Raw genomic sequence first — 26,891 nt, forward strand, 5'->3', positions numbered from 1 at the left:
TGACCAAGGGCTGCCAGCTTCAAGTGGAGAGCTGGAGCCACCCAGCAAGCTGTTATGAGCATAAGCCCCAGAAGGACAGGCGGCTTCCTAGGTCTGATTCCTGGCCCTCCTTTCATGTGACCTGGACAAGTGACCTCACTTCTCTAAACCTGTTTCTTTAGCCATAAACATGGGGATAACCGCATCGCGTTGCTGTAGAGAGTGAAAAGTACACGAAGTGCTTGGTGCAGTGTTTGGCAGGCAGTAAGTACTCAACAGGTATAGCTCTTACTGTTATTGTAACACCCAACAAGCATCTGCTACTGTGTGCAGTTGTATCCTAGGTCGTGGCTGGGGGTGAGGACACAATGGTAACCCAGGTAGAAGCCACAGCCTCAAATTCGGGGAGCACATTTTCTACCCCACTGTGATTTCTAAGCCATCAAGTCTAGCTGCTGTCACCCAAAGATAACCCAGCCTCCTGGTGCCTGGGCCTCCCAGTCACATGGTGCTGCACCTGTCATGCTACCTGGTGGAATCCTACTCATCCTTCAAGGACAGTTCCAATGGCACTCCTCTGGAAAGTCTTCCTGCACTCCCTGCTCCTAGTTCATACTGTCTTCTCTCTGGCTCCCCAATTACGATACTTATCACACCGTATTGTCACTATTTGTTCTCACCTCACCAGCCAGGAAATTCCTGATCAGGGAAGAATTGATCTGTTCCTTAACTCGTGGCACAAGGTGTGTGCCGAATGAATGTTTGATGAATGGATGGAAGGATGATGGATAAACAGGTAAGTGGGTAGGTGTGTGAACACAAAATGAGTGTGTTGGTAGGTAGGTGGGTGGACCTGCCTATGAGACGCCCAAGCCCTATCTCTGGAAGCAGCCATGTTAATTCTGGAAACAGCCTTCTGAGGAGCTATTATTATTACAGTTATTTTACAGATAAGAAAGGCCTCAAACCCAAGACTCCCCTCTCCCCCCCCCCCCCCCCCCATTCTCACCTTGGAGCTCCAAGGTTGTCACAATGTGAGGAAAAAGGTCATTAATCACCAAAAACTGCTGGCAAGAGGAAGTGGTAGAATCAACATCCGCCAGAAACGGGCGGGCCTGCCTATCTCAGGGAGGCAGAGGATTTGACCAGAGTCACAGAACAAGTTGGCCCTAAGGCCGGAACAAGAGTCGGGAGCCCCTGACCACTATTAGGATTATGCACAGGTGAGGGCTCCAAGGTGGGAATGGGCCAGTGGAAGCAATCCAGCTGTGGAGTGCTGGGTTCAAAGCCAGCCTCGACTTCCAGAGCCTTTCTTTTCTTATCAATAAAATGGCTGTCATAGCTCCCCACCTGGCTGTTAAATGCGTGGAATGGGCACGTGCGTGGAGGAGAAGGGCGGAGTCGGTGGCTGGAGGCCGCTCCTAGGGCAGGCAGTCAGGCAGTCCTCAGCCCCTGTCGGTGAACTCCAGGAGAGAAAACCAGAGATGCCTGTGTGGCTTTTCAACTTTCTCTAAAGGCAGACTTTCTTTCAGGCCAAGGGCGGTGTGGTGGACCCACCGTGGTGGACGAGGTCAAAGACATCTGCGGATCAGTCGGGGCGCCTAAGTTTTCACTCCCGAAACCCACCTCTTCTGAAGCTTAACTGATCCTTGGCGACAGCAGGTGGGCCGCCTACAGGTCCTCTGGGCCGCCCTTCGGTTGCAAACCAAACCGAAAGAAACGGCCGGCCCACCCGACACGCCCCACCGACTCCGTTGCGGGCACCCGCCTCCGCGCGCCGCCCGCGTTCCCACCTGCACGTGCGCCGCCTCGTCCAGCGCCAGGCCCACCGGGTGGCCGCGGTGCGCGCCCAGTACCGGGCAGAGTGCGCACACGCAGCGGCGGCAGCGGCGACAGAAGAGCTCGACCACGCGGTCGCTATGCTCCGGGCAGCGCCAGCAGCTCGTGTCCTCGAGCTTCGCGGGGCCCGGCCCCCCCGGTGTCCCGCTTTGCGCCCCTGCGTCCGCCATTTAGCCCTCGGGTTCGGGCCGCGGTGTCGGGGAGGGGCTCCAGCGGAGAATCGAAACCCTGAGCGGTGGGGCGGGGCGGGGCGGCCCAGCTCCGGGGAGGAAGGGAGGCGGGCGCGCCTCCCGCCGGGTAGCGGCGGCCATCAGTGCCCTGCGGCCCCGCGGGGTGCCCTCCCCCGCTGCGCCTGTTCCGGCAGCTTCACTGGCTCTGAGGGGGCCGCCGCCGAAATGGGGTTCGCTCCTCGTGGGCTGACTGAAAGGAGGTAGGCTTCCCGGCTCAGTGATGCGAGTCCAGTCATGCTCAGAAAACTGCAGCCCTGTGGGTGGGGCCAAAGTTGGCGGAGGCCTCCCCAGGTGATGTGCGTTACCGACACTTTTCACTTTCCCTGGATTGTCTCTGCGCTTTCCCCAGGAGAAATCACCATTTCCACAACTGGCAGAATCACACTGGAAACTCCCGTTGCCCCCAGGCTGTCTCCCAGTCCACCCGTGTAAATTCGTACAGCCATCATGGAAAACAGTATGGAGGTTGCTCAAAAAATTAAAAATGGAACTACCGTATGATCCAGCAATCTCCCTTTTGGGTACATATACCGAAAGATTATGAAGTCAGTAACTGAAAGAGATATCTGCACTGGTGGGCACCTTGCAAAATTATTCACAATAACCGAGACGTGGAAATAACCAATGTCCTTCCATGAATGAATGGATAACGATGTGCTGTGTGTATATACCGTGAAATGTTATTCAGACCCAAAAAAAGGAAATCCTGCCAGTTGCCACATGGGTGGGCTTGGAGGACATTATGCTAAGTGAAATAAGCCAGACAGAAAAACAAATACTATTTGGTTTCGCTTATGTGGAATCTAAAAAAACCAAAAACAAACAGCTGAACTCCTAAAAACAGAGCAGAAAGGCGGTTGCCAGGGGTTGGGAGGGGGGGGGGGGGGAAGGGTACAAACTTTTAGTTATAAGATGCCTAAGTTTGGGGCGCCTGGGTGGCTCAGTCGGTTGAGTGTCAGACTTTGGCTCAGGTCATGACCTCGCTGTCCCTGAGTTCAAGACCCGCGTGGGGCTCTGTGCTGACAGCTCAGAGCCTGGAGCCTGTTTCAGATTCTGTGTCTCCCTCTCTCTCTGCCCCTCCCCTGCTCATGCTCTGTCTCTCTGTCGAAAATAAACATTAAAAAAAATAAGATGCTTATGTTCGGGGGATCTAATGTATAGCATGGTGACTATAGTTAGTAATACTGTACTGTATACTTGAAATTTGTTGAGAGTAGATCTCATGTTCTCACCACACACAAAAAATGGTAACTATGTGATATAACAGATATGTTAATTACCTTGAATGTGGTTATCATTTCATAAGGTATACATATATTAAATCATCACGCTTGTACACCTTAAAAAATCACATGCAACCTAAATATATACAACTTGTCAATAAAATTGGAATATCTCAATAAAATTGGAAAAAATTCTCATTTCCTATCCTTGGCTCTTAATACCCTTGATCCCTGCCCTGTCTGTACTCCACCCTTCACTTGTTTTCAGACCAGGGAATAGGCAGTTTTCTCTGTTTGGGATCTCTCTTTCCCAAATACCTTTTGCCCTGCTTGCTTCTATTTATCTTTCAGGGGTCTGCCGAAATATCACCTCCCCCAGGAAGCCTTCCTTGCTTCTCCTCCCAAAGCAGCCCACACTTTCCCTATCCTGGCCCTCCCCTTCCCTCCAACCATGACTGAAAACTTCAGAGGGCAGGGACCAAGTCCGTTTCCTGTTGTATCTGTTTCCCAGCCTGGTCTCTGGCCCAAACAAGGAGATACTTAATTGGTATTTGTGGAACCAGTCAAGAAAAGGAAAGCTCCATGTATTAAAATATTTAGGCAGATGTTGTTTATTATTTTGTTACATTCTTGCCATTGCACGATTTCACATCTATTTTCACTTTTATTTCTTAATTTTTTTTTTACAAAGGTAAAAGGAGTTTCAGAAACAACATTAAAACAATCAAACTATTTCAGGCACGGGTTCATATTAAAAGCATAGATCTATTTTTGACTTCCTTCTTCCCTCTATGATACAATCAGGAAGAATAATTATCATAGAGCTAAGGTGGGTAGCCCTCAATGCTCATCTCCCAGTGCTGTCTTCGTTCTCAGAAAGTTCCTGAGTCAACAGGGGGCTCCCAGAGTATGGAGTAAAGAAATGAGTGCACATTCTACTAGCCCTGAGTGTGAGGGCCCGACCCTGCAGATGCTGGGCAAGTTCTACTTCATCAGTCAAGAATATAAACAAAAACACAATTTTAAAAAAATGGCTTAAAAAAATATTTGATAAAAATTACCTGTCCCTCTCCCTTGCTGTGAAATCGCTTAAATTCATTTAAATAATCCTAGTTGTAAAAACAAAACAAAACAACCCAAAAACAGTTTTGTTCATGGATGCCTTCATATTGTTTTTAAGCATGAGGTCTGGGTCCCTGAGGGGTAGGGAGAGCTCGAGAAGGTTATGTGCAGAGGAGGCATTCGGGTCCCTCCCCGGGCTCAGCCCCACCTCCAGCTCTTTGCAGCCAGTGCCTGTGGGCACGATGCTTCTTCATTCTCTGACAAGGACATGGGGATAGTATCATTATTCTGACCACGGGAATTATTCTGGCCCATGTTAGAATTAGAGTTAGATGTGCCAGTGAGTGGAGGTGGGAGGGCTTTGTAAACTGTGAAGTGCTGGCCACAAATGAGGTGGGAGAGGTAACCCCATCCAGTGGAGCTCTGCTTCCCTGGCAGTGCCTGGGATTTGGCCTTCGGCGAGCCCCAGTGACTGAGTAAACAAGATAGGGAACGTGGGCATCTGGGGCGTGCAGTCGGGCAAGGGGACCAAGCCATGGCTAGGGGAGGGGGCACTCGGGCACAGAAACGTCATCGAGTTGCAGCTGGGGGGCCCAGAGAGATGTGGGATGATGCTTCCAACCCGGACTTAGAGGGTGGGGTTGGAGTCCCAGAGCCTATCTGGTGCTCCTTGTCCCCCTCTGTACCACACATAGGTACAGATGGGCTAACGCAGTGGGTCTCCAGCCTCAGAGTATTGCAGAATCACCTGGGAACTTCTAAAAACATACACAAAGCCAGGCCCTGCTCTGGAGATTCAGCTTCAGCTGGTCTAGGGCTGGGACGGGGCATCTGTATTTCTCGAACACTCTCAAGAGGACCCTAATGTACAGCTTGGGTTGAAACCTACCAGGCCAGGTGGGCTCCTGCAGTCCCCATCTTAGCTCCACGATCACCTTGTCCAGTGGGCAAAACCCATCATCTGCACCTGCTCGGTAAGGTTGGGGGGGGGGGGTGGCATTTGACTTCCAACGTTCCCCATTTCTAGCTGGGCTGCTGTACTGACCACCGAGAAAGAACCTTAGAGAACAGGCTCAGAACACAGGTTCACAAAGGAGGGACACTAAAAACTCTCAGGCTGGCAGGGGACTTCAAGGCCATTTGGCCCTACTTCCTTGCCTAATGCAGTCATCCCTCTCCAGAAGCCCGCATGAGTGGGTGGCCAGAGACTCTGCTGGCATCCTGCCAAGTGTTGGGGCTTCCTACCTCTTGGACTGAAGCCTGCCTGTACCCTCCTGGAGCAGGCAGGCTCTGGGACCTGAGGGCTTTGGTGGTGGCAGTCAGTGGTCATAGGCACCACCCTGATGTCTGCTTCCCCACACGAGGGATAGTGTCTGCCCACATTTGGCTGATTCTGGTTCAAGAGAGGACGGTTTTGGTCTCCTATCCGTGTTCTAGAACTGGGCCAAACCTTGACTTATTTCCCAGAGGTTAAACTCCCTCTGCCCTTTCACCAAGGTCTTGTGAGTTCCTATAGCAGACCCAGATCATCACCTTATATAGGTAGTTTTCCTCAGGTCAAGACCAAGGTTTCTTGTCTCAGGAGGCAGATCCTGTAGAGGGCAGCACATGCCAGGGTCCCCTAGTTCAGATGGAGAAATTGAGACCAGAGAGGGAGTAACTTGAAAGAGGTACAGAGCGAGTCAGGGGCACAGAAGAGGCCAGAACAGATGGATTTCTGCCCTGTGGGCTGAGGGCTGCTTCAGACTAGAAGCAGCAGAAAGACCGACCCAACAGACCAGAAGCTTGACCCAGCCCTGCCATGAACCCTCTGCAGACGCTGATCACTTGCCCCTCTCTGGGCCTCAGTTTCCCCACCTGTAAAATGAGGAAGTTGGGCCAGATCACAGTTTTTCAAACTTCTAAATGTTTTTTCAGAAGCAGAATTATGTATTCCATAGAAGCCAATATATAAATCAGAGAGAAGGGGAGCTGTGTGGTTGGAACGGGGTGGGGGGGAGCACAGCCCTCCTGCCTAGCCTTCCTCTCGTTCTATGGACCCCGGTTTGAAAATCTCCTAGGGCCTTCCAGCTCTAACTTTGTACAATGTTCTTTCCCTTGAGAAGTTACAGCTCATCGTGGACCCTTAAAAACAGAATTAACCAGAAGGCAAGATATCGTCTACAAAGAGTCGATTCAGACAGTGTTGTTTTGAGAAGGCAAATAGAAAAACGGCACCACGTCCCTCCCACTAGAATCTTCCAGCGACCGAGAGTTTCATTTTCTGGTAAAAAATATAGAAATAGTGGTTGTTGTTGGGGGACTTGTGGTTTGGTTCTGGACCTCCCCATGGAGCCGAGTGGTGTCCCTGAGGGCGAGGAGGGCAGACATCTCCGCTCAGAACCTCTCTGAGCCCATCCGCAAGTTTTTGATCTCCAGTTCCAACTGTTTGGCCTGGACCTCGCGCTGGGTCACCAGCTCCCGGAGCCTCCGGATCTCCTCCTGTTGCCGATAAAACATCTGCAGCAGCTGGGAAAGTACAGAACAGAGAGAAATGTCACTCGGTGCCCCAGGATGGGAGGGGCCAGAACACCAGCAGGAAGGACAAAATGTTGCTCCCTTTTCACTCAGAAAGATGGAGGTGATTACCACGGCTGAGGCCTGAGGGAGCAACCATTGCACAGATCTTTTATAAAACCTTGTCTGGGGTGCCTGGGTGGCTCAGTCAGTTAAGCGTTCGATCCACATGTTTGTGGTCATGATCCACAGTTTGTGAGTTTAAGCCCCACGTCGGGCTCTGTGCTGACGGCTCAGAGCCTGGAGCCTGCTTTGGATTCTGTGTCTTCCTCTGTCTCGGCCCTTCCCTGGCTCACACTCTGTTTCTTTCTCTCTCTCAAAAATAAATAAACATTAAAAAAAAATTTTAAAAACCTTGTCTTTACCCAAGAAATGAAACTTTAAAAGACTTGATCTTTCAGACTTTTTTTTTTTTTTTTTTTTTTTTGCATCCTTAGACCCCCTGTGGCACAGAGAAAAGGATACTTGGCCCCGAAGTCTGGAGATTGGACTTTTCACCACTGCTAAAATCGGTGGCCTCAGGCAAGTTACTTACCCTCCCTGAGCTTCAATTTCCTCCTCTAGGAACTAGGGGGCCAGAAAACTAAGTTCGGCATTAACATAGTTGCTGCGCTGTATAGAATGCAACTGGACGTTGGGTGCCCCCCACCTAAGGATCTCCGGATGCCACTGGATGCTCATGACACCCCCTCCGAGGGGGGTGTCAGCACTCCATTGTACCACTGTGGGGACTGAGGCTAAGAGAGACTCGGCCCCTGGGTCTGAGGTCCTACAGTCAGTACTTAGCAGAGCCAGGATCAGAATTCCGCTGTGAGATGCCAGTCCCTGTGTTTTCACCCACTACCTACTGACTCCCAGGGCTCTGGAGAGAATTCAGGGAGGTTATATACCACAGTGCCTACTGCAGGACCCAGCACACGGTAGGCACTTAACACAAGTTGACTCCGAAAGCACAGAAAATCCTAGTGTCAGAACTGGAAAGGACTTTGATGCCAGATCAAACCCTCTGCATTTCATAGATGGTCTTCCACTATCATCTATATGCAAACCCACCGTCTTGGCATACAGATGGCGCTCACTGCCTGTCTGCTGAATGAATTAACAAAGTGAGTTAAGTGGCCAGGCCAGGGCACACAGCTGGTTGTTTTTCTCACCCCTCATTTTCTCCCCCACTTCCAAGCACAGCCCCCACCCCTCGTTCACACCTCGTTCTCTGTCTTTGGTGGGGGACACTCGAAGACGTCAAAGCCGTTTGTGAGGTTTGTGAGCCGGGTTTTCTTCTCTTCCAGCCTGTGTTCTGCTGCCCTCCTTGGCATCTTCCCCTCCGGCAGGGAGAAGGGCCTCTGGCCATCTTCTAAAACCAACTGTTTTGTCCGGTTGAGGGAGGGGGGTCTCTCTGGGAGTGGTGGCTGGGAGCTCAGCTCCTCGGAGCCTGGCCTTAGGGACACCAGGACCGGCCCTGGGAGGGAAGCAAAGGGCTGCATGAGGACTGAGTGTCCATGAGCAGATGCTGCCACACGCAGACACGCACAGTCACGTGATGGAAATGGAGCTCTGGCCACACGCAGACACCAGCCTGCACACCAGGGCACCAGGAGAGCACACACACACACACATACGCACACGTGTGATCATCTAGGTGATGCCCGGTTTGTAGGAGCAGCACAGTGCACACCCTGGAGCTGCCCCTAAACACCGTGAGTGCCTCCAGTGAAGCTCTGCCCTTGCTCTGTGGGCACAGTCCCACACGCATTGTGCTCTGCCGTCTACCAGTTCATGAATCCTCCCAGCAGCCCTGAGAAGCAGGGGAGGCAGGTATCACAGTCACAGAGGAGGCAACAGGCCCAGAGAGCAGCAGAGCAAGTGTTGCCCAAAGCGGAGAGGCAGAAGGACAGGGACGTCCCAGTCATACAGGCAGCTGCTGGGGCAGGGCTAGGGACCACACACAGCCTCCCCTGGGCTGGCCCTCAGGTGGAGAGAACAGGGAGGGTGTCAGCACAGGGAAGGAGGGCCTGAGGTGGGGTGGGGCAGCTGCTGCCCAGAGGGTCTCTCAGGTCGAAGAGCAATGCACCCATGTGGATGGGAGGAAAGGCAGGGGCATCGGCTGAGACTCTCCAGTCACTCTGCACAGCCTGGAGTTTCAAGAAGTTTTCCATGGAACAAAATTCCTTGATTTGGAAGAGTTTCCTGAGCCACTTGGGGCAACGCCTCCCTTCTCGGACCATCCTAGTCCCTGGGGACCAACTGTCGAGGACCACCTGTCCAGGGTTACGGGCGAACACAACTAGAGGCCAGACCCCGCTCAGCTAGACACTCTAGCTGAGCTCAGCCACTAGACACTCTATTTCCCCGCACGTTTGCCCCGGGCCTCTTCTCAGCCTCCCTCACCTTTATTCATCCCACAGAGCCACTCCTGGGCCGACAGAGAGGGCTGGGTTCCTGCCGTGGGTGGGTAGATGTCCTCTTGGTAAGACTCCGACTGCAGGAGAAGCCAGGACAGTGAGGGCTGGGATGGCAAAGGGGCTGCCCAGACGGGAGGGCCCTTAGGGAGCTGGGGTCCGGGCTTTCCCCACCTGTGAGTTGAGGAAACCAAGGCCCAGAGAGCAAAGGGGCATGGCCAAGGTCACACAGCAACTCAAGAGCAGAGATAGGGCGAGGCTTAGGCAGCAACACTGCACTGACAATGAGGAAGGCCTTCCCCTTGAGGAGTGGCCCTCAGCCTCCCTGCTGTTGCCCCAGGGGCCTGGGCTCCGGGCTCCAGGTCCGGGGCCTGTTCTCTCCAGGAGGGGTTCCTGCCTCCCTCACAGATGGCTGCCACCACCCTTACCCGCCGGGGTACAATCATGGATACAGGCTCGATGAGGTTTTTGGTTGTAATCAGCTTATAGAAGCGGAAGATCTCGCAGGAGGACACGTCGAGACCTCTCTTTGGCATGACACCTGCAGGCAGATGGTCAAGGAGGGCTAAGAGGTTCTGGCTGGGCTGCGGTCACAGGGGCCCCGGTGTGAGTGGCAAAGCCAGGTCGCACACCCGGACGTGAGCAGAGTACCCTCCTCCCGCCACCGTTCCCTCTACAAACAGTTCATGAACGAATACCTACACGGTGCTGGGGAAATGAGACTCTGTCCTCACCTTCAAGGACTTCGCGGTGATTTTAGCTTGGCTTTTATAGGAAGCATGCTCTGCTCAAGGCCCTCCGTGACCACCCCCACAGCTTGGCCCCAGCTGCTCTGAACAGAGCTCTACCCCCGTTTTCTGATTAGTGTTAGCGTGGTCTCTTTCTCCTTCCCTCTGCACTCAATCTGTGTCTTCATGTTGAAGTGGATTTCTTATAGCCCACATATAGTCGCATCTTGTTTTGTCTTTTTGCAAACACACTTAAAAAGTAGGGGCTCTCCTAGGTCAGTCTCTCTTACATCCTGGCTACTGTTGTAACTGTTCTACCTCGGCCTACAACACCTTCATGCTCTCCCCATGCTGTGCTCTGTTCTCCCTTTGACTCCTCAAGTATTGCCTCCTCTGAGAAGCCCTCCTTGACTTCCCGCTGCACATTCCCGGAGGACCTCCTGTACACCTCCATCAGGCCTCCCGTAGAGTCAGTGTTGATCTATCATCTCCCCTCCCAGATGTGGGCCCCTCCAGGGCAGGCCCCTCCTCTGACTCGTTCCTGTCTCCCCAGGTCCCACGTGGCCTCAGTGCGCCACACCACACTCACCAATCCCCTTCTGGGGGTTGTAGGAGCGGTATTCCGTCAGGTAGTTCAGGTGAGGTTTGTCGGCACTCACTTCATAGTAGCGGATGTTTCCATCTCCCTGAGGAGCAGGAGGGTGCGCTCAGAGCCAGTTCCCACCGGCCCGCTCCTGACCCCTGTCGCCACGCAGCGGTGAGCTGGCAAAGCCTCTTCACACAAGAAAACACCAGGGGACTATCGCCAAGGCACTGGGGGGCCTCATTGTGACATCCCATCCCCCCAACCATGATCCAAAGCCCACCCATGCGCCTCCAAGGCAGAAGCTCGGTGGGGGAGCACAGGCAGGAATCTCACTGCCAGCCTCACAAAAAGGTCAGAAGTGGCAGGCGCTGAGGCCATCAGGCGGGTCTTGGTGCCCTGGGGCACTTCTGGTGGTTGTTGTCATAATAACTGGGGAGGGTGGAGGCTGCTCCTGGCATTGGCGGGTAGGAGCTGGGATGCCAAATGATGGTCCTACCTAATGAAGACCTGCTCCACCCCAAATTTGAAGATGCCCTTATTGAGGAACACCAACTGGTCCCTCGTCATCTGGATCCAGAGCTGAAGAGGGACAAGCTTGGGGTGTCTGACCAAAGCCATGGCCCTAGGTGTTCCTAGAGAGCCAGGAAGGTGGGCCAGGTGCTGTGCTCACCAGAGGGCCAGAGTGTGCGGTACCTCCCACCTGTCCCTATCCCTGCCCTGCAGGCTGAGGGCGCCAGGCTGCTGTCTGGCTACGGGCAGGGCCGCGCTGGGGTAGTTCTGCTTCCTGCCTCAGCGGTGCAGGCAGCCACCTCCCTCCCAAGACAGGCTGACCTTCCCCACCACGTAGAGCATGCTGGTGTCTGCGTCGTAGAAGGGAAACAGCACACCCGAGGAGCCATCCAGGTCCTCCTCTGAGAGAGGCACGGAGAGGTTGTCCTGTAAGGGAAGGGAAGTCAGAAAGGCCTGTGGGTCGCTCCTGGGGAGGGTGGAGATGAGAATCCCTGTCAAGGGGCTCTGGATGTGTGTGTGTATATGTGTGTGTGTGTGTGTGTGTGTGTGTGTGTGTGTGTGTGTGTGTGCGCGCGCGAGAGAGAGAGAGAGAGAGAGAGAGAGAGAGAGAGAAAGAGAGAGAGGGAGGGAGACCACCCCTTTTCTTTTGCCGGCATTTTGCCTTTCACAGATCGCTTCTCACATGCCTGATCACACACCAGCCCTCCCCTGCTTGTTTTATGATTTGTTGTGAAAGATGATGGAGATGTAGAGAGAGAAAGTGATTTGTCTAGTCTTTGAAACTCTAGCCAAGTGATCCTTCCAATCAATACTGCTTGGCCTGGCCCTCACCCTCACCCCCCTCAGCTGCTCCTTCTGCCCACATGCCTTGGTGTTTCCTTCCAAGCCCTTGCTCCAGCTGTTTCCTCTGCCCAGAAGGTCATCTCCTTTCTCTCCCCCCAGCCCCTGCCCTGTCCTGGTTCCAGAAGTGGCCACCTCCCTCCACCCCCTACACCACGGCCACTGTCTCCTTGAACGAGAAGATGCACAAGGTCTGGGCTCGCCCCACCAGCTGCTGGCATCTCCCTGTTATTCATCCCTGGGTCCTTCACACCAGGCAGGCTGTGCTAAGTAAGTGCTTGAGAAATGAGCAAGGGAATGAATGAATGAATGAATGAATGAAGCCAGCACTCAGCTGAAGGGTGATGGTGAGGGGCAGGGTGAGGGCTCACACAGGAGACTCACCTGGTCCCACACGGCCATCTGACGGTGGTTCCACCGGGATGTGCCTGTGGACAGCAGCTTCTTCAGGTTCCCCAGAAACAGCACTTTGTTGGCCCGGTGCCCCTTGTAGCTGGCTTCCTGGACAGTATGTACAGTCAGGGACTCCCGGGCAGCAAGCAGCTAGGGTCTCTGGCTTCCCTGCCTTTGCTTGTGCTGTGGCAGGACCTGGAATGCCTTCCTTGTTCACTCCAGCTCTTAGAGAATCTTTCCAGAGGGACCACCTCCAGGAAGCCTTCCAGAGACCCCCCCCCCCCCCCACTCCCACCCCATCCACATTGAGTCTCTCCTGTTATTTTTGGTGAGAGTTCTTTTTTCTGAGCCAGGATAGAGGCAAACTTCTGCTCAGCTCCATGCTCTTTCTGAAAGTTGACTGAGCACTCTATCACTGTATGCAAGGCATGAGGCTGGGCGGGCACTGTCATCTGGATTATCTCATGTAGTCCTCCAAGAGGAAAGACTAATGGTCCATTGTTGTAGATAAGGAAACAGTGGCCCACAGAATGGGAAGTGCCTGCCTAAGGTCACACAGTGGACAGACAGTCGTGTCATGCCTCTTGACAGAGCTAAGGCACATTGACAAGCTCTGGAGTTAGACCAGGGTCAAAGCTCAGCTTTCAGTGTGGCCACGTCACCTTACCTCTCTTCAGCCTCAGTTTTTTCATCTGAAGATTGGGGGTGACATCCGCTACCTCCCAGCAGGGGGGACAGAAGCTATAGCACATGTGAAGGCTTGGCCAGAATGCTGATGGCATTACCACCCTGTTCTCTGAAGCCTCCCCCAGCCCCTCACCACTCCTTGCTCCTCTGTCCCCAAGCCCGATCCCAACCCAGCACACACCTGGAGGACGGTCCCTGCCCGGGGGTCGAGAATCCGAATCTTGCGGTCTTTACAGGTGGTGGCCAGCAGGCTGCCACTGGGGTTGAAGGACATGGAAAGGATCACGTCTTGGTGGCAGCAAATTGTCCTCACGGGGTTATTGATTACAGAGTCCGTTGTGTCCAGGTTCCAGACCATCACCTGTATGGCAATGAGCTGGCTCTGAGCACGGTGTTGCCCCGCCCCTGGCTCCCACAGTCGCAAGCCCGGCAGGCTGCAGTGAAACATGGTATCCCCAGGAGGGAAGACACAGATGGCAGTCTGGCCAAGAAGCCTTGGGTGGGAGGATGGATCTGCCGGCTGAAGCTGCCACGTGGCAAAAGGGGAAGCCGGGAGTCAGGCTGTCTGGTGGTGAAAAGAAAACACCATCTGCTTTGGAGCAACAAAACATCCATGGCTGGAGGACCGTAGGGGATGAGCTAGACCAGGGGGTTTCAAACAGTTATTAGTAGCAGTTTCCACCTCACACAGATAAACAGGACTGCCATGTTTAGCTGCATAGGTTGTGCACTGCACAGCTCCAGGGCAATCCATTCTCATAGCCCATGGTATGAATTGCACCCCCTGGAGCTGTGTGCAGAATAATGTGCACAATCATCGCAGCGCCCTGTACACTCACCCTACATAAACAGAAAAAAGAGCACTTCTGATCAGGAGGGAAGAGACCCTGGGGCGCCTGGGTGGCTCAGTCAGTTAACTGTCCGACTTCGGCTCAGGTCATGATCTCCGTGGTTCGTGGGCTTGAGCCCCGCATCAGGCACTGTGCTGACAGCTCAGGGCCTGGAGCCTGCTTCAGATTCTGTGTCTCCCTCTCTCTCTGCCCCTCCCCTGCTTGCTCTCTGTCTCTCTGTCTCAAAAATAAAAATAAACATTAAAAAATTTAAAGAAAACAAGAAGGGAAGAGGCCCTGCCAGCCACTCCTATCCCACCCTTTCTTCATCACAGAAGCCCCCAAAGTGCCTCTGTGAAGCCCCATGTCGTGAAGGGATGAGTTTAAAAGCCATGGCTATGGTCACACCAACTCCATTTGTGTACAGATAGAGAAACTGAGGCCTAGAGAAGACAAGGGACTTTCCCAGTTCATACTGCAAGGCAGAAACTTAGTTGGAATAGAATCTAGGGCTCCTATCCTGTGAATTTTCCCAATCCACAGGCCCACAGACTTCCAGCTTGGCTGTCAACGGGGCAATGGGAAGCTTCTCTGGCCAGGGCCCAGCCCAACCCATCCCCTCCGAGCAGATTAATGGGTTAACAGTGTACTCCACCCCCCACCCCCCCCCCCCCCCCCCCGCCCAACCCCAAATTCAGGTCCACCTGGAGCCTCAGAATGTGACCTTATTAGGAAACAGGATCTTTGCAGATGTAATCAATTATGATAAGGTCATACCGGATTAGCATGGGCCCTACAACCAATGACTGGTGTCATTATAAGAAGAGCAAAGGACACACAGAAACACAGAGAAGGCCATGTAAAGCTGGAGGCAGGTTGAAGTGATACAGCTCCAGGCCAAGGAATGCGTGGAGCCACCAGAAGTCCCAAGAGGCATGGGAGGATTCTTCGCTAAGATCTTAGGACAGAGCGTGGCCCTCCTGATGCCTTGATTTCAGATTTCTGGTCTCCAGAACAATGTAAAAATAAAGTTCTGTTGTCTTAAGCTGCCCAGTTTGGTCATCTGGTAGGGTGGCCCCAGAAACTGAGTACATGGACCCACCTTGTAGTCATAGCCAGAGCTGAAGAGGATGTTGGCGGCCGTGGGGTGCCACTCCACCAGGCCCACCCTGCGGGCATGGCCCATCAGCTCCTTCCTGAAGACTGTGAGGTTCTTCGTCAGCAGCTGCGTGGGGATGTCCCAGATCTTAATCTTTCAGGGGAGACACAGCCGGTGGGGGAGTGTTGTTAGCCAGGGTCACCTTGGCACCCCAGCCACCCTAAGCCACAGAGCTGGCAGTGCCCAGCAGAAGGGCCAGGGGAGCACTCTCTGTATCCATCTCTCACTCAGTGGAGGGGCAGGGAACCCTTAGAGGGACAGAGGCTTTGCCAAGGTCTTCCAGCCCAAACAGGGGCTGACATTGCCAGAGCTGAGCCCAGACCTCCAGATCTCCCTCTTGGTAATCCTTGCCATCCTAATGACCTGAGTTGTGGGGAGCTGGGTGGGCCATAGGCCTGACTCCCAGGCTGATGTCAGAGCAAATCCGACTCCCAGCCTAGACTATCTCTCAGAGTACACTGGTCTACCCCTTCCTTGTCCCAAAGGTGTAGGCTAGGAGGAAGGCTCAAATGCCAGGAGGAGGAGTTTGTGCTATATTGTCAGGGCACTAGGGAGCCAGTGCAGTCTCTGGAGCAGGATAGGGTAGGGAGAAGCTCTTTCCTTTGGAGTGCCCCCCTTGGATGGCCTGGAAGAGGAAAGATGAAGGGTCAGAAGGCCAGGCTGCAGGGGGTCACAGCCTGTATTCCACAGTAAGGGCCTGGGAGGAGGGGCTGGGGCCTCCTTCCAGAGCAGTGTTGTTGAGGATGGAAGGCGCTTCCTTGGTAGAAAGCTCCCGGTTACGGAGGGGATGGCCAGTAACCTGATATTCTTTGTTGTCCTTTGGGGTTCTCAGGCCCCTATGTGATTGTATGTCCGTTTTCCCTCAGAGATACCCAGGGTTTTCAGGTAGACTTTGTTTTCGATTCGACAAATATTTATTTCCTGGTCATCTGGATTTAAAACCAGGAAGGCAGCCCCATGAGGCGAGTGCCAGGTGCTCTAGACGACGAGTTGGGTGAATCCTATTACTGCACAGAACTGGCCCCTGATGGAGGACGGACTTTGGGCAGACCTGTGTGGGAGGGGCAGAGACCACCCCCCAGACTCCTCAGAGCTACAGGGTCATCCCTGCCCCACAGGGTGGGGACAGGAAGGAGACAGCTGAACACTCTACATGGGAGGGCCTGAGGTTAGGCACTGCCACGCCTGATACTTGTGTGCACTCTTTCTGCCCCCGGGGGCATCTGGGAAGGAACTGGTGGCAGGAGATGAGAAGAGCTAGGAATTTCATGAAGATCTTGTAGGGAGTCTTCAAAGCAGGCCTGAAAAGGCAAGTATTTCAGGACTCAGAGTCAGAGTCAGGGGACAGAGTCAGATATTCAACATCCCACCATTGGAGGCAAAGCCAATTCTCACAGGGCCTGACTGCCCCTTCAGTGAAACCATCCTGGCAGATACTGTCCTTTACGCTCCTCGGCAACCCCTATATGCGACTGGCACAAGTCTTCTGAGAATTTTCCACTTGCTTCTCCTGACGAACTGGTCTGTTTCCTTTTAATCAGACACTAAAGGCTTCTGCAATACATTCTATTTCCCTTTTTGCCTCGACTGCCAGGCAGCTCTGAGTTAAACCTGGAACTCTACGCTTGTAACCCTTCAAAACCAACATTCTGAGTATTATTTCCTCACTTCCTCCATCTGTGGCTGCTGCCACTTAGGGAAGTGGCATAGCTCAGTGAAAACATACTGGGCTCTAGAATCAAGCCTCAGCCTGAAGCCTTGCTCAGACTGTGTGACTTTGGACAAACTGCTTCACCTCTCAGATCCTCAGTTTCTCCATAAAAAAAAAAAAAAAAAAAAAAAAAAAAAATCTTACCTCGTGGGGCTGCCAGGAAGCCAGATTGAAATGGTAACGTGTAGTTGAGAGTCAGGAACACAATGGGCACAAAATAAACTGTCACTGTGCCCTTCATCCTTATTTTAATCATCTTATCATATCTGTGTCTTTTGTTTTAAGCCACACTCACGGCATTTTTGAAGTGGGAACAGAAGAAATTATCAATAAGTAACACTGAACATTGTGGGTAGCAGGGATTATGACCCTGATCCAGAACAGGGGCTCAAAAAAGTTGGTGGGGCTAAGGCTTTTGGGAAAGTTGTGGTGCCCATATTCATCTAAGGATCCCATTCTTATCCTTTTAAAGCTCCCCTCCCCACTGTCTGTGAGATTAAGTGTCACAATATTTTCTGACTACAATAAAAAATGCTCCTTAAAGCATTTTATAGTTCCCCCAAAAGATGGGCTTTTCCACTGGAATAGGAGTCTCTGTGGATCTTCATTAGCTGCTTGGGGGCTATTATGTCCATTCTATAAGTGGGGGGAACTAAGTCCCAGATAGGAGGCCTAAAGGTGTGGTGCTCCAAGTCCCAGAGCCCAGAACTTCTCCCACTCAATCTCACTAAGCCCCTCCCCACACAGTGACCTCACCTCATGAAGGATCAGCGGGTCAGGAGCATCAGAGCCAAGTACAGACACTATTCCATCTCCCTGTGCCCCAATCCCACTCATTTCGGGAAAGGGAACCGCCTTATGTGCTGATACTCACTGTGGTATCTTCAGAACAGGAGGCGATCTCAAAATCATTAAAAGGATTCCACTTGATGTCTAAGACGTTCCCTTTGTGCCCGCAGACCTTTGGGTAGTGGGGGTCCAACTTTCCTGTCTGCAAAACAGTGCCCAGGAGTGTTGGAGAGAAGAGGGGACTAATTCCACTTAAGCAGTCAGTCGGGCAGTCAGCAATCACTGAGTAGACTGGAAAATGTAAGGGACAGAACGGAGTGTGAATCTAGGCACCACCACTATTCTCTGTGTGATGCTGGGGGAGTCACATCACTTGTCTGAGCTTCAGCGCTGTCCTCAGTATGTTTATAAGGTTCGTGTTGAGTATCATAGATGAGGTGTGGAAAGGGTCTAGCACAGTGCCTAGCACGTAGTAGGTGTTCAGTAAAAGGATATTTCCCTTCACACACTGCTGATGGGAATGAAAAAATGGGGCAGCCACTTTGGAAAACAGTCTGGCAGTTCCTTAAAGGGTTAGACATAGAGTTACCATGTGACCTAGCGATTCCACTCCTAGGTATATCCCCATGAAAAATGAAAACACAAGCCTACGAAGAACCTGAACACCGATGTTTGTAGCAGCATTATTCATAATAGCCAAAAGGTGGAAACAACCCAAATGTCAATCAATGGATGAATGGCTATGCAAAATGTAGTATATCATACAATGGAGTATTACTTCAGCCAAAGAGGGAATGTAGAACTGACACACACTGAAACATGGATGAACCCTGGAAACATGCTGAGGGAAAGAAGTCAGACGTAAAAAGTCACACTTTGCATGATTCCACATAAATGATGGACCAGATGTGGTTTCATCATTAGAGCACATTGATACATCTTCTGGTGCCCAGTATTCAGAACCCTGAAAAATCCAGAGCAGGTAAATCCATAGAGACTGAGAGCAGATTAGTGGTTGCCCAGGACCCGGGGGGTGTGGGGGGGGAGGGGGCAATAAGGAGTGACTGCTAAGGGGTGTGGAGTTTCTTTGTGAGGTGATGAAATTGTTATGAAATCAGACAGTGGTGATGTTTGCACAACATGTGACTACCTTACAACCCCACTGAATCATATATCTTATTTTTTTTATTTTTTTAAATTTGTATTTTATTATTGATACTTCAATTTCCTATTCATTTATTTGTTTATTTAGAGAGAGAGAGAGAGAGAGAGAGAGAATGCATGAGTGGGAGAGAGGGGCAGAGGGAGAGAGAGAGAATCTTAAGCAGGCTCTGTGCTCAGAAAGCCTGATGCAGGGCTCAATCCTATGACCCTGGGATCCTGACCTGAGCCAAAATCAAGAGTCCAACGCCCAACAAATGAGCCACTGAGGTGCTCCTGAATTGTATACTTTATTTTATTAAAAAATTTTTTTTAATGTTTATTTATTTTTGAGAGAGAGAGAGAGAGAGAGAGAGAGAGAGAGAGAGAGAGCACAAGCGGGGCAGGGGCAGAGAGAGAGAGAGAAAGGGACAGAGGATCTGAAGCAGGCTCTGTGCTGACAGGGACTCGAACTCATGAACCGTGAGATCATGACCTGAGCCGAAATCAGGTGCTTAACTGACTGAGCCACCCAGGTGCCCCTGAACTGTACATTTTAAAATGGTGAGGGATGCCTGGGTGGCTTGGTCAATTGAGCATCTGACTCTTGGTTACAGCTCAGGTCATGATCTCACAGTTTGTGAGACTGAACACTGAGCCCTGTGTTGGGCTCTGTGCTGACAGCGTGGAGCCTGTTTGGGATTCTCGCTCTCCCTTTCTCTCTGGCCCTTTCCTGCTTGTGCACACACAGGTGCGCTCTCTCTCAAAATAAATAAATAAACTTTAAAAAAAAAGGTGAATTTTATGGAATGTGAATTATACTTCAAATAAAAAGAAAAAAAAAAAAAGAGCATTTTCTTCCCTTTCCACTTTGCCTGCTGAGAATTGCTGTCTGGGCACTGGGGGGACACAGGTCCCAAGCTGAGACTTCTTGACCCGCACACGGACCTGGGTTTCCTGGGCCATGGCACAAGCGTGTCGGTTCAGTTATAGAAACCTGGAGCTGGCAGCGACCGGCACACTCATGTCACACATCATATATGTCACACATCACATCGCACAGCTCGGCAGAACAGGCCCCAGGCCCTCTGCCTGCCAAAGCAGGCTTCGTCCACATCCACCATCCAACTTCAGATGCCGAAACACCACCCCCGCCCCCACCAGAATGCTCTGCAGTCCAGTTTTCCGTTCCCGAGGTAGAGACAGCTGAGAAGAAAAATGGCCTACATCCATTCATTCAGCAAATCTACATGACATATGTAGGGACAGGCCCCATGCGAGGGGCTGGGGAGCACAGGATGTACTATTTGACCCCGCAGGATCAATGCTCTCCAGGATCTTTACAAAAGGTCTTTCAAGAACAGAGTGGGCTCAAGGAACACCCACCGCCTCTCCTAACCTCACCTCCCCAACTCTGTAGAAACCACTGAGACCCTGCCTAGTTGAGATCCAGCAAAGATGCAGAAGCATCTCGGACCTGGCTTAGTAAGACTGCAGCTGCTATGGGAAAAGACACAGGGCTTCTGGGTCACTCTGGCAAACTAGCAAACACAGACACTGAGACCCTGGCTTATGGAGGCTTTATGCATGCATCTTAGTAGTTGTGCAAACAGAGGTAGTGGTCCTGGGCTCCCCTTCAGACATACTCTGCCCAATTCAGCTCTTACCTCTCGGGAAAGGGTATTAGACACCTCACCCTTGACTGGATCCCATACTGGAGGGGGAACTCTATACAGGACATTATTTGATAAATTGGAACATGAAAGGTAGATTAAAGTATTGTTACAATGTTAAACTTTGTGAAGTTGATAACGTGATATGGTTATATAAGAGAATATTCGTACTTTGAGGAAACACTCAAGTATTTAGGGGTAAAGGTCAAAGGTATAGGTAATGTATCCTCGAATGGTTAGGAAAAGAAAATTATACCCTCATATATACATTCAGACAGAGAAAAGCAAAGAACTTGGACATGTGTCATTTGTTAGTGATGTGTGAGTTCCATTTGGGCTTCTCAACAAGAAGAGGGGTGCATGCTCCCTGCTCCTGGGGCCAGTGTCCTGGAGGGAGAACGTGACCCTATAGGCCCTGCCCAGGTCTTGACAGGACCACCGCTCCGGCCAGCGATCTCTTGCCTCGCCTCCAGGCCATTCTGCCCGCTGTTGTCGGTGAGCTTTCAAAAATTAAAATCTGATCGTGTCCTGCACCTGCTCAAATTTTGCAAGCTCCTTTTTCCTCATGTGTAAAATGTGAATAATAATCTCTTCCTTACAGGGCTGTTATGAGGGTAAAATGAAATATTGTGCGTGAAAAGCCGAACAGTGGTGCCCTAGAGTAAGTGCTTAAAAAAGAGGAGCTGTTATTATGTGTATACATGTGTGTATGCATACCCACGTGTGTATAAAAAATGAGGGAAAAAAGACTGGAAGGAAAGGCACCAAAATGTTATTCATGGTTATTTGTAGACAGTGGGATAAATGGTAGTTTTATCATCTGTGTTTCTTTTTTTAAATTTTTGCAAACTTTCTATAAAACAGTGTGGATTTTGCAATAAACGAAAGACATTTGTTAACACAAAACTCTAAACTTTCTGAAAAGATGGGTCCTTCCAGGATCGGCCAAAAATGTGTTATAAAACTGCAAATCTTTTTTTTTTTTTTTTAAGTTGATTTATTTATTTTGAGAGAGAAAGAGCGAGAAGCAGGTGAGGGGCAGAGAGAGAGGGAGATAGAATTCCAAGCAGGATCAGTGCTGTTAAGGGAGAAGCCCAATGTGGGGCTCAAACTCACAAATCATGAGATCACCACCTGAGCCAGGATCAAGAGTCAGACGCTCAACCAACTGAGCCACCCAGGCACCCCTAAAACTGCAGATCTTGAAGGGCTCTCAAAGACCAGGACCAGTAAAAACCCTTCGAACTCTCTTACCTGCCCCCATGGCAGGCATCACTAATGGATTACAGCTCTCTCGCTGGCCCCAAACTGGAGGGACTTGCTCAGGGTCACAGAGAATGTGGAGGGCAGAGTGGGCTGCAGCCCAGGGCTCTGGCTCCCAGGTGTATCTGTGCTGTACTTGATGTGCTTGAGGGCTCTCAGCCCTCTTTGAGTCAGTGTCCTGCCCCACTTATGCACACAGCCTTTCCTTCTCTTAGCTCATTTCCTGGGTCAAAGGGCATGAACAGTGCTCGGTCTTTCGTTACGGCACACCCAGTTGCTCTCTGGCCCAGAGCCCTGCCACAATTTTGTCCTGAAGGTTTCTGGGAAGAGCTGATCGTCAGGCTGGCCTTGGCTGACAGGAGGCAAGCTGCCCAGGAGCTCCATTCAGACCACTGTGGGTGGAGGCTCAGCTGATCCTCAGACTCAGGAGGTGCCTGGGGGGCCAGGCATGGCTCAGATGGGGCAGCGCTCCTCCCAGGCCTCCCAAAGCAGAGACCCCAGCCCCAGACAACTTCTCTTCCTTCTCAGAGAACAAGGGATGGCTCGTTCTCCCCTGGGGCCAGCAGGTTGCTCTGCCTAACAGGGTTTTATGCTGAGGTCTGACATTAATGGACATTATTAGCCAGCCTGATGGGCTATTGACCGAGCTGCTAAAAGCCCTGTCATGACAGGGACATTTAGAATCAGGAGGCCACTTCTGCCTTTCAGTCCACTAGTCCAGCAGTCAGCCAGGGCCAGGCCTCTGATTTATGGGGGACGCAGCTCTAAATCAGGGGAGGTACACCCGCCCTCCTCGCAGACTGCAGGGAACGCTGGCTTGGGTGCAGAAGCTGGCTGCTCAGCCCGGAGAGATGCCACTTCCAAGTCTTGGTGGGGCTGCCCTGAGTGGGTGGAACTGTGGGACCCGGAAGGCTGAGCTAGGCAGGTGGAGGACACTCTGGGGCAGGCAGACCTCAGCTGCTGGGATGGGACAGCGGTGCGGCCGTCCCCACAACACCCAGCACTCAACAGGGTGCGGCCATTCCCACAACAGTGTCACGACCTCCAGGAACCCTTCCAACAGCCCAGGGTGGACATGGGAGGCAGGGGTGGTAGGCACGAGTACAGGTGGAGGTAGGCTGCATAGTGTAGAAGAGGTTAGGCAGGCACGCTGACTCAGGCTTCCTGTGTTTGAGTCCCTGCTACGGCACTTAACAACCGTGTGACCCTGGGCAAGAGACCTCAGCTGTCTGTGCCTCAGTTTCCTCATCTACAAAATGGCAACAGTAGTAGGACTTCGCAGGGTGCGAGTGATTACATGAGCTCATACAAGTAAAGCACTTTAAGACAGTGCCTGGTACATGGTAGGCTCTCAGTAAATTCACCAGCGTAAGTTTGTCAGAGCTAATCACAGTGACCCAGTGATTACAGTGATTACAGTGACACAGTGACACAGTGACAGTAAAAACTGTCACTCAAAATGCTTCAGGGGCCCAAGGATGTGCTCAGTGTGAGTCCCAACTGTTCCACAGGGGACTCCCATCTCTCCCTGCACAACTGATGGGTGACTGAGCCAGGGTGCCCTCCGTGAATAAAGTGATGCCTAGATCGTATTCCAATGAGTGAACTTGAACGAGCACATCCTCATGCCTGTAAGGAATAGGGCTGTAAATGCTGTTCTTTAGAAACCATAATTTAGGGGGCCATTTATGTGCCAGGCCCATGCTTCGTGCTTCGCTCACATTATTTGATTTAGCTCCCAACCACCCCGGGGAAAATCACCATTTAAGGTGCAGCAGTCGGGGAGCAGAGAGGTTGACAGTCATGTGCTAAGGGCCACGGAGCCAGTCTGCAGCAGAGCCCTGAGAACTGGGAATCTTTCCTCTCGCTCCCTGCTCTGCCGTTTGCCCCCCTCTCCCTGTAGTTATCATTGGCATTGGGCACGACTCTCACTGAGGACCTCCCTGGAACTGAAGAGACTTTCAAAAACAAAACAAAACAAACAAAACAGGAAGCAACATGTCATACTAGCCCACCCCCTACATTTCCAGAAAGACAATCTGAGTGTGGAGGGAACAAATGTGTTCCACGGAAGGTTGGAGGTTCAACATGTTGGCTGGGACAGAGACAGAAGCCTGATGAGGAAGGCAGGATTCGTCTGCAGGCAATGGGGAGCTCTGGGAGGGGACCGAGCAGGGGAGTGACAGGGTCAGACACAAGCTTGAGAATCAGTGGGGCCTCTACTGGCACAGCAGAGAGGCGCCCCTCCCCTTCTCCCGGGCACCACAGTGTCAGTCTGACTCCTCTGATCTGGTCCACTCCCAGGGCCCATCCCCAGGGTTCTGCCTGCCCTTGTTTTCAGTTCTCCCCACCTACCACACCTCATGGCAAAGTCCACCCTGCACACCCCCAGGGGTGGCTTTGATGCAGGCCAGGCCCCAGGCTCAGGAGCCCAACCTGGCCTGTCCCCAGGCTCTGGGCGGGCCTGTCTCCACACCTTCCTGTTCCCTGAGCACAGCCCTTGTTGCCCAGGCTGCCAGAGTCTCTCTCCAAACAGTCTTGCCCTGGGTCACAGTGAGAGGAAGGAGCCTGCCTGCAGAATCACCCAGTACCTGGGGCTGCCTAGTCCATCTGAGAATACATTCTAGGACGCTGTGGCGAGGTCAGGCACCTTCCGATACTTATGCTCCTGTTTACACTCCATTAAATAATTAGCTAGTTTGTACCTCTGTTCCTTCTCATGGCTCTAGTTTACTGACACCTTTCTGTGCCTGGCTGGGATGTCATTCCTGGTATCTGACCAGCAGCCCATATAAACCAGAGCCCAAGCTGAGAAGCAGCACACAGACGAATTAAGCAAGAACAGGGCCCTGTGGCCACATCCAGGTCTGGGCCACATTCCAGTCCTTACCCTCAGGGTTCAGGGTCCTTGGGGAAGTCATCTCCCTGAGCCTCGGCATCCTCATCTGTACAATGGGGCAATACTTCCTACAGAAGGAGTTAAGGAAGAGATTGGCATAAGCACCGTCCTTGGTCACCACGTGAAAAAGGGCCCTACAGGCCTGTCTGTCTGGAAGTGCTGCATCAAAGGCCCAGCATGCGTGTCCTCTCCCACTCTCCTCTGGTCCTACTCGAGCAGGCTGCCTGTGGTTACCTAAGAAAATATCAACCGAATGCAATGCGTGGATCTTTCTGGACCCTGATTCAAAGCAACCAAACGCAAAGAGGCATTTATAAGGCAATCAGGGACGTATCCACATGCACTGGGAATAAGGTGACACAGAAGATATTGTCAATGCTGCAATCCTGGCCCTGCACTTATGTCAGAAAATGTCTCTAGGTTTTAGAATTGCATGCTGGAATTTATAGGGGTAAAATGACAAAATGTCTAGGATTGGTTTAAAATACCTCAGGGGGGAAAAAAAACATGGACGAACCAAGATGAGCAAAGTCTTTAAAATTCTAGAATCTGGGTAAGAAGAGTCATACTATTGTTTTTATCTACTCTTGTGTTTGAAATTCTTTCATAATTACAAAAAGAACTAGATTAGAGACTAGCGACTGAAAATGTAGTTTATAAACCAGCAGCGTCAGCATCACCTGGGAGTATGGATGTCAGAATCAATGCATAAAAATACAGGATGCCCAGGGATATTTAAATTTCAGATAAATGACAAAAAAGTTTTCAGTATAAGTATGCTCTGTGCAATATTTCATTTGTACTAAAAAATACCTTGGCAGTTTCTTACAAACCCAAACATGTAAAGCTACTTGAGGACCTAGCAACTGCACTCGTGGGCATTTACCCAGAGAAACGGAGACTTATCTTCATACAGAAATCTATATATGCCTAAAGCCCCAAATTGGAAACAATCTTGGTGGCTTTCAATGGGTGTCTGGTTAAACAAATGGTGTGCACCCACACCACAGAACATTACTCAGCAATGGAAAAGAGTGAGCAATTGATCCATGCAACAACCTGGATGGATTTCCAGGAAATTACTCTGAGTGACCAAAGCTAAGCCCAAAAGGTTACATACTGTATGGTTCCATCTATGTGACATTCTTAAAATGGCCCAAGGATACAGAAAACATGAATAGACACTTCTCTAAAGAAGACATCCGGATGGCCAACAGGCACATGAAAAGATGCTCTACGTCGCTCCTCATCAGGGAAATACAAATCAAAACCACACTCAGATATCACCTCACGCCAGTCAGAGTGGCCAAAATGAACAAATCAGGAGACTATAGATGCTGGAGAGGATGTGGAGAAATGGGAACCCTCTTGCACTGTTGGTGGGAATGCAAATTGGTGCAGCCACCCTGGAAAACAGTGTGGAGGTTCCTCAAAAAATTTAAAATAGACCTACCCTATGACCCGGCAATAGCACTGCTAGGAATTTACCCAAGGGATACAGGAGTGCTGATGCATAGGGACACTTGTACCCCAATGTTTATAGCAGCACTCTCAACAATAGCCAAATTGTGGAAAGAGCCTAAATGTCCATCAACTGATGAATGGATAAAGAAATTGTGGTATATATACACAATGGAATACTACTTGGCAATGAGAAAGAGTGAAATATGGCCTTTTGTAGCAACGTGGATGGAACTGGAGAGTGTTATGCTAAGTGAAATAAGCCATACAGAGAAAGACAGATACCGTATGTTTTCACTCTTATGTGGATCCTGAGAAACTTAACAGAAGACCATGGGGAGGGGAAGGAAGAAAAAAAAAAGTTAGAGAGGGAGGGAGCCAAACCATAAGAGACTTAAAAACTGAGAATAAACTGAGGGTTGATGGGGGGTGGGAGGGAGGGGATGGTGGGTGATGGGCATTGAGGAGGGCACCTGTTGGGATGAGCACTGGGTGTTGTATGGAAACCAATTTGAGAATAAATTTCATATTATAAATAAATAAATAAATAAATAAATAAATAAATACATACATACATACATACATACATACATACATAAATAAATACATAAATACATAACATAAAATGGCCCAAGGATAGAAACAGAGAACATGAACTTCTGATTTCGGCTCAGGCCATGATCTCACCATTCGTGAGTTCGAGCCCTGCGTCGGGCTCTGTGCTGACAGCTTGGAGCCTGGACCGTACTTTGGATTCTGTGTCTCCCTCTCTTCTCTGCCCCTCGCCTGCTCACACTCTTTCTCTCTCAAAAATAAATAAACATTAAAAAAAAAAAAAAAGAAATCAGAGAACAGATTAGTGGTTGTCAGGGGTTATAGAGAGAGTGGGGGTGGAGGGAAGTGGCTAGAGCAACAGTAGGGATCTTTGTGGTGG

At 51.1% G+C, this 26,891-nt stretch overlaps 2 protein-coding genes and 1 long non-coding RNA gene across 4 annotated transcripts in view; 1 reads left to right on the forward strand and 2 right to left on the reverse strand.

Annotated features, from left to right (window-relative positions):
- The window catches only part of TRIM14 (tripartite motif containing 14), a 30,060-nt gene extending 27,812 nt beyond the window's left edge, over positions 1-2,248 (reverse strand). The window contains exon 1 of one of the 2 annotated variants that reach the window (XM_025912368.2): positions 1,773-2,248. In XM_025912368.2, coding sequence (XP_025768153.1) covers positions 1,773-1,988 — 216 coding nt within the window. In that variant the 5' untranslated portion in view covers positions 1,989-2,248. The remainder of the gene's footprint in view (positions 1-1,772) is intronic. The other variant, XM_086683574.1, reaches the window with a different exon arrangement.
- Positions 984-3,453, forward strand: LOC147574928 (uncharacterized). The gene is made up of 2 exons (XR_015242860.1): positions 984-1,202; positions 1,512-3,453. It is a non-coding gene; the product is annotated as an uncharacterized LOC147574928 (long non-coding RNA).
- A 3,036-nt stretch (positions 3,454-6,489) lies between these two features.
- The window catches only part of CORO2A (coronin 2A), a 53,680-nt gene continuing 33,278 nt past the window's right edge, over positions 6,490-26,891 (reverse strand). Inside the window, exons 3-12 of the mRNA XM_086683572.1 lie at positions 17,607-17,723; positions 14,965-15,114; positions 13,214-13,393; positions 12,337-12,453; positions 11,434-11,538; positions 10,606-10,702; positions 9,717-9,829; positions 9,278-9,368; positions 8,095-8,348; positions 6,490-6,841 (exon numbers count right to left, since the gene is read on the reverse strand). Of these exons, the coding sequence (XP_086539698.1) occupies positions 6,710-6,841; positions 8,095-8,348; positions 9,278-9,368; positions 9,717-9,829; positions 10,606-10,702; positions 11,434-11,538; positions 12,337-12,453; positions 13,214-13,393; positions 14,965-15,114; positions 17,607-17,723 (1,356 nt within the window). The 3' untranslated portion in view covers positions 6,490-6,709. The remainder of the gene's footprint in view (positions 6,842-8,094; positions 8,349-9,277; positions 9,369-9,716; positions 9,830-10,605; positions 10,703-11,433; positions 11,539-12,336; positions 12,454-13,213; positions 13,394-14,964; positions 15,115-17,606; positions 17,724-26,891) is intronic.

This window comes from Puma concolor, chromosome D4 (assembly GCF_028749965.1).
Source record: "Puma concolor isolate L17-30 chromosome D4, mPumCon1.1.hap2, whole genome shotgun sequence".
NCBI lineage: Eukaryota > Metazoa > Chordata > Mammalia > Carnivora > Felidae > Puma > Puma concolor.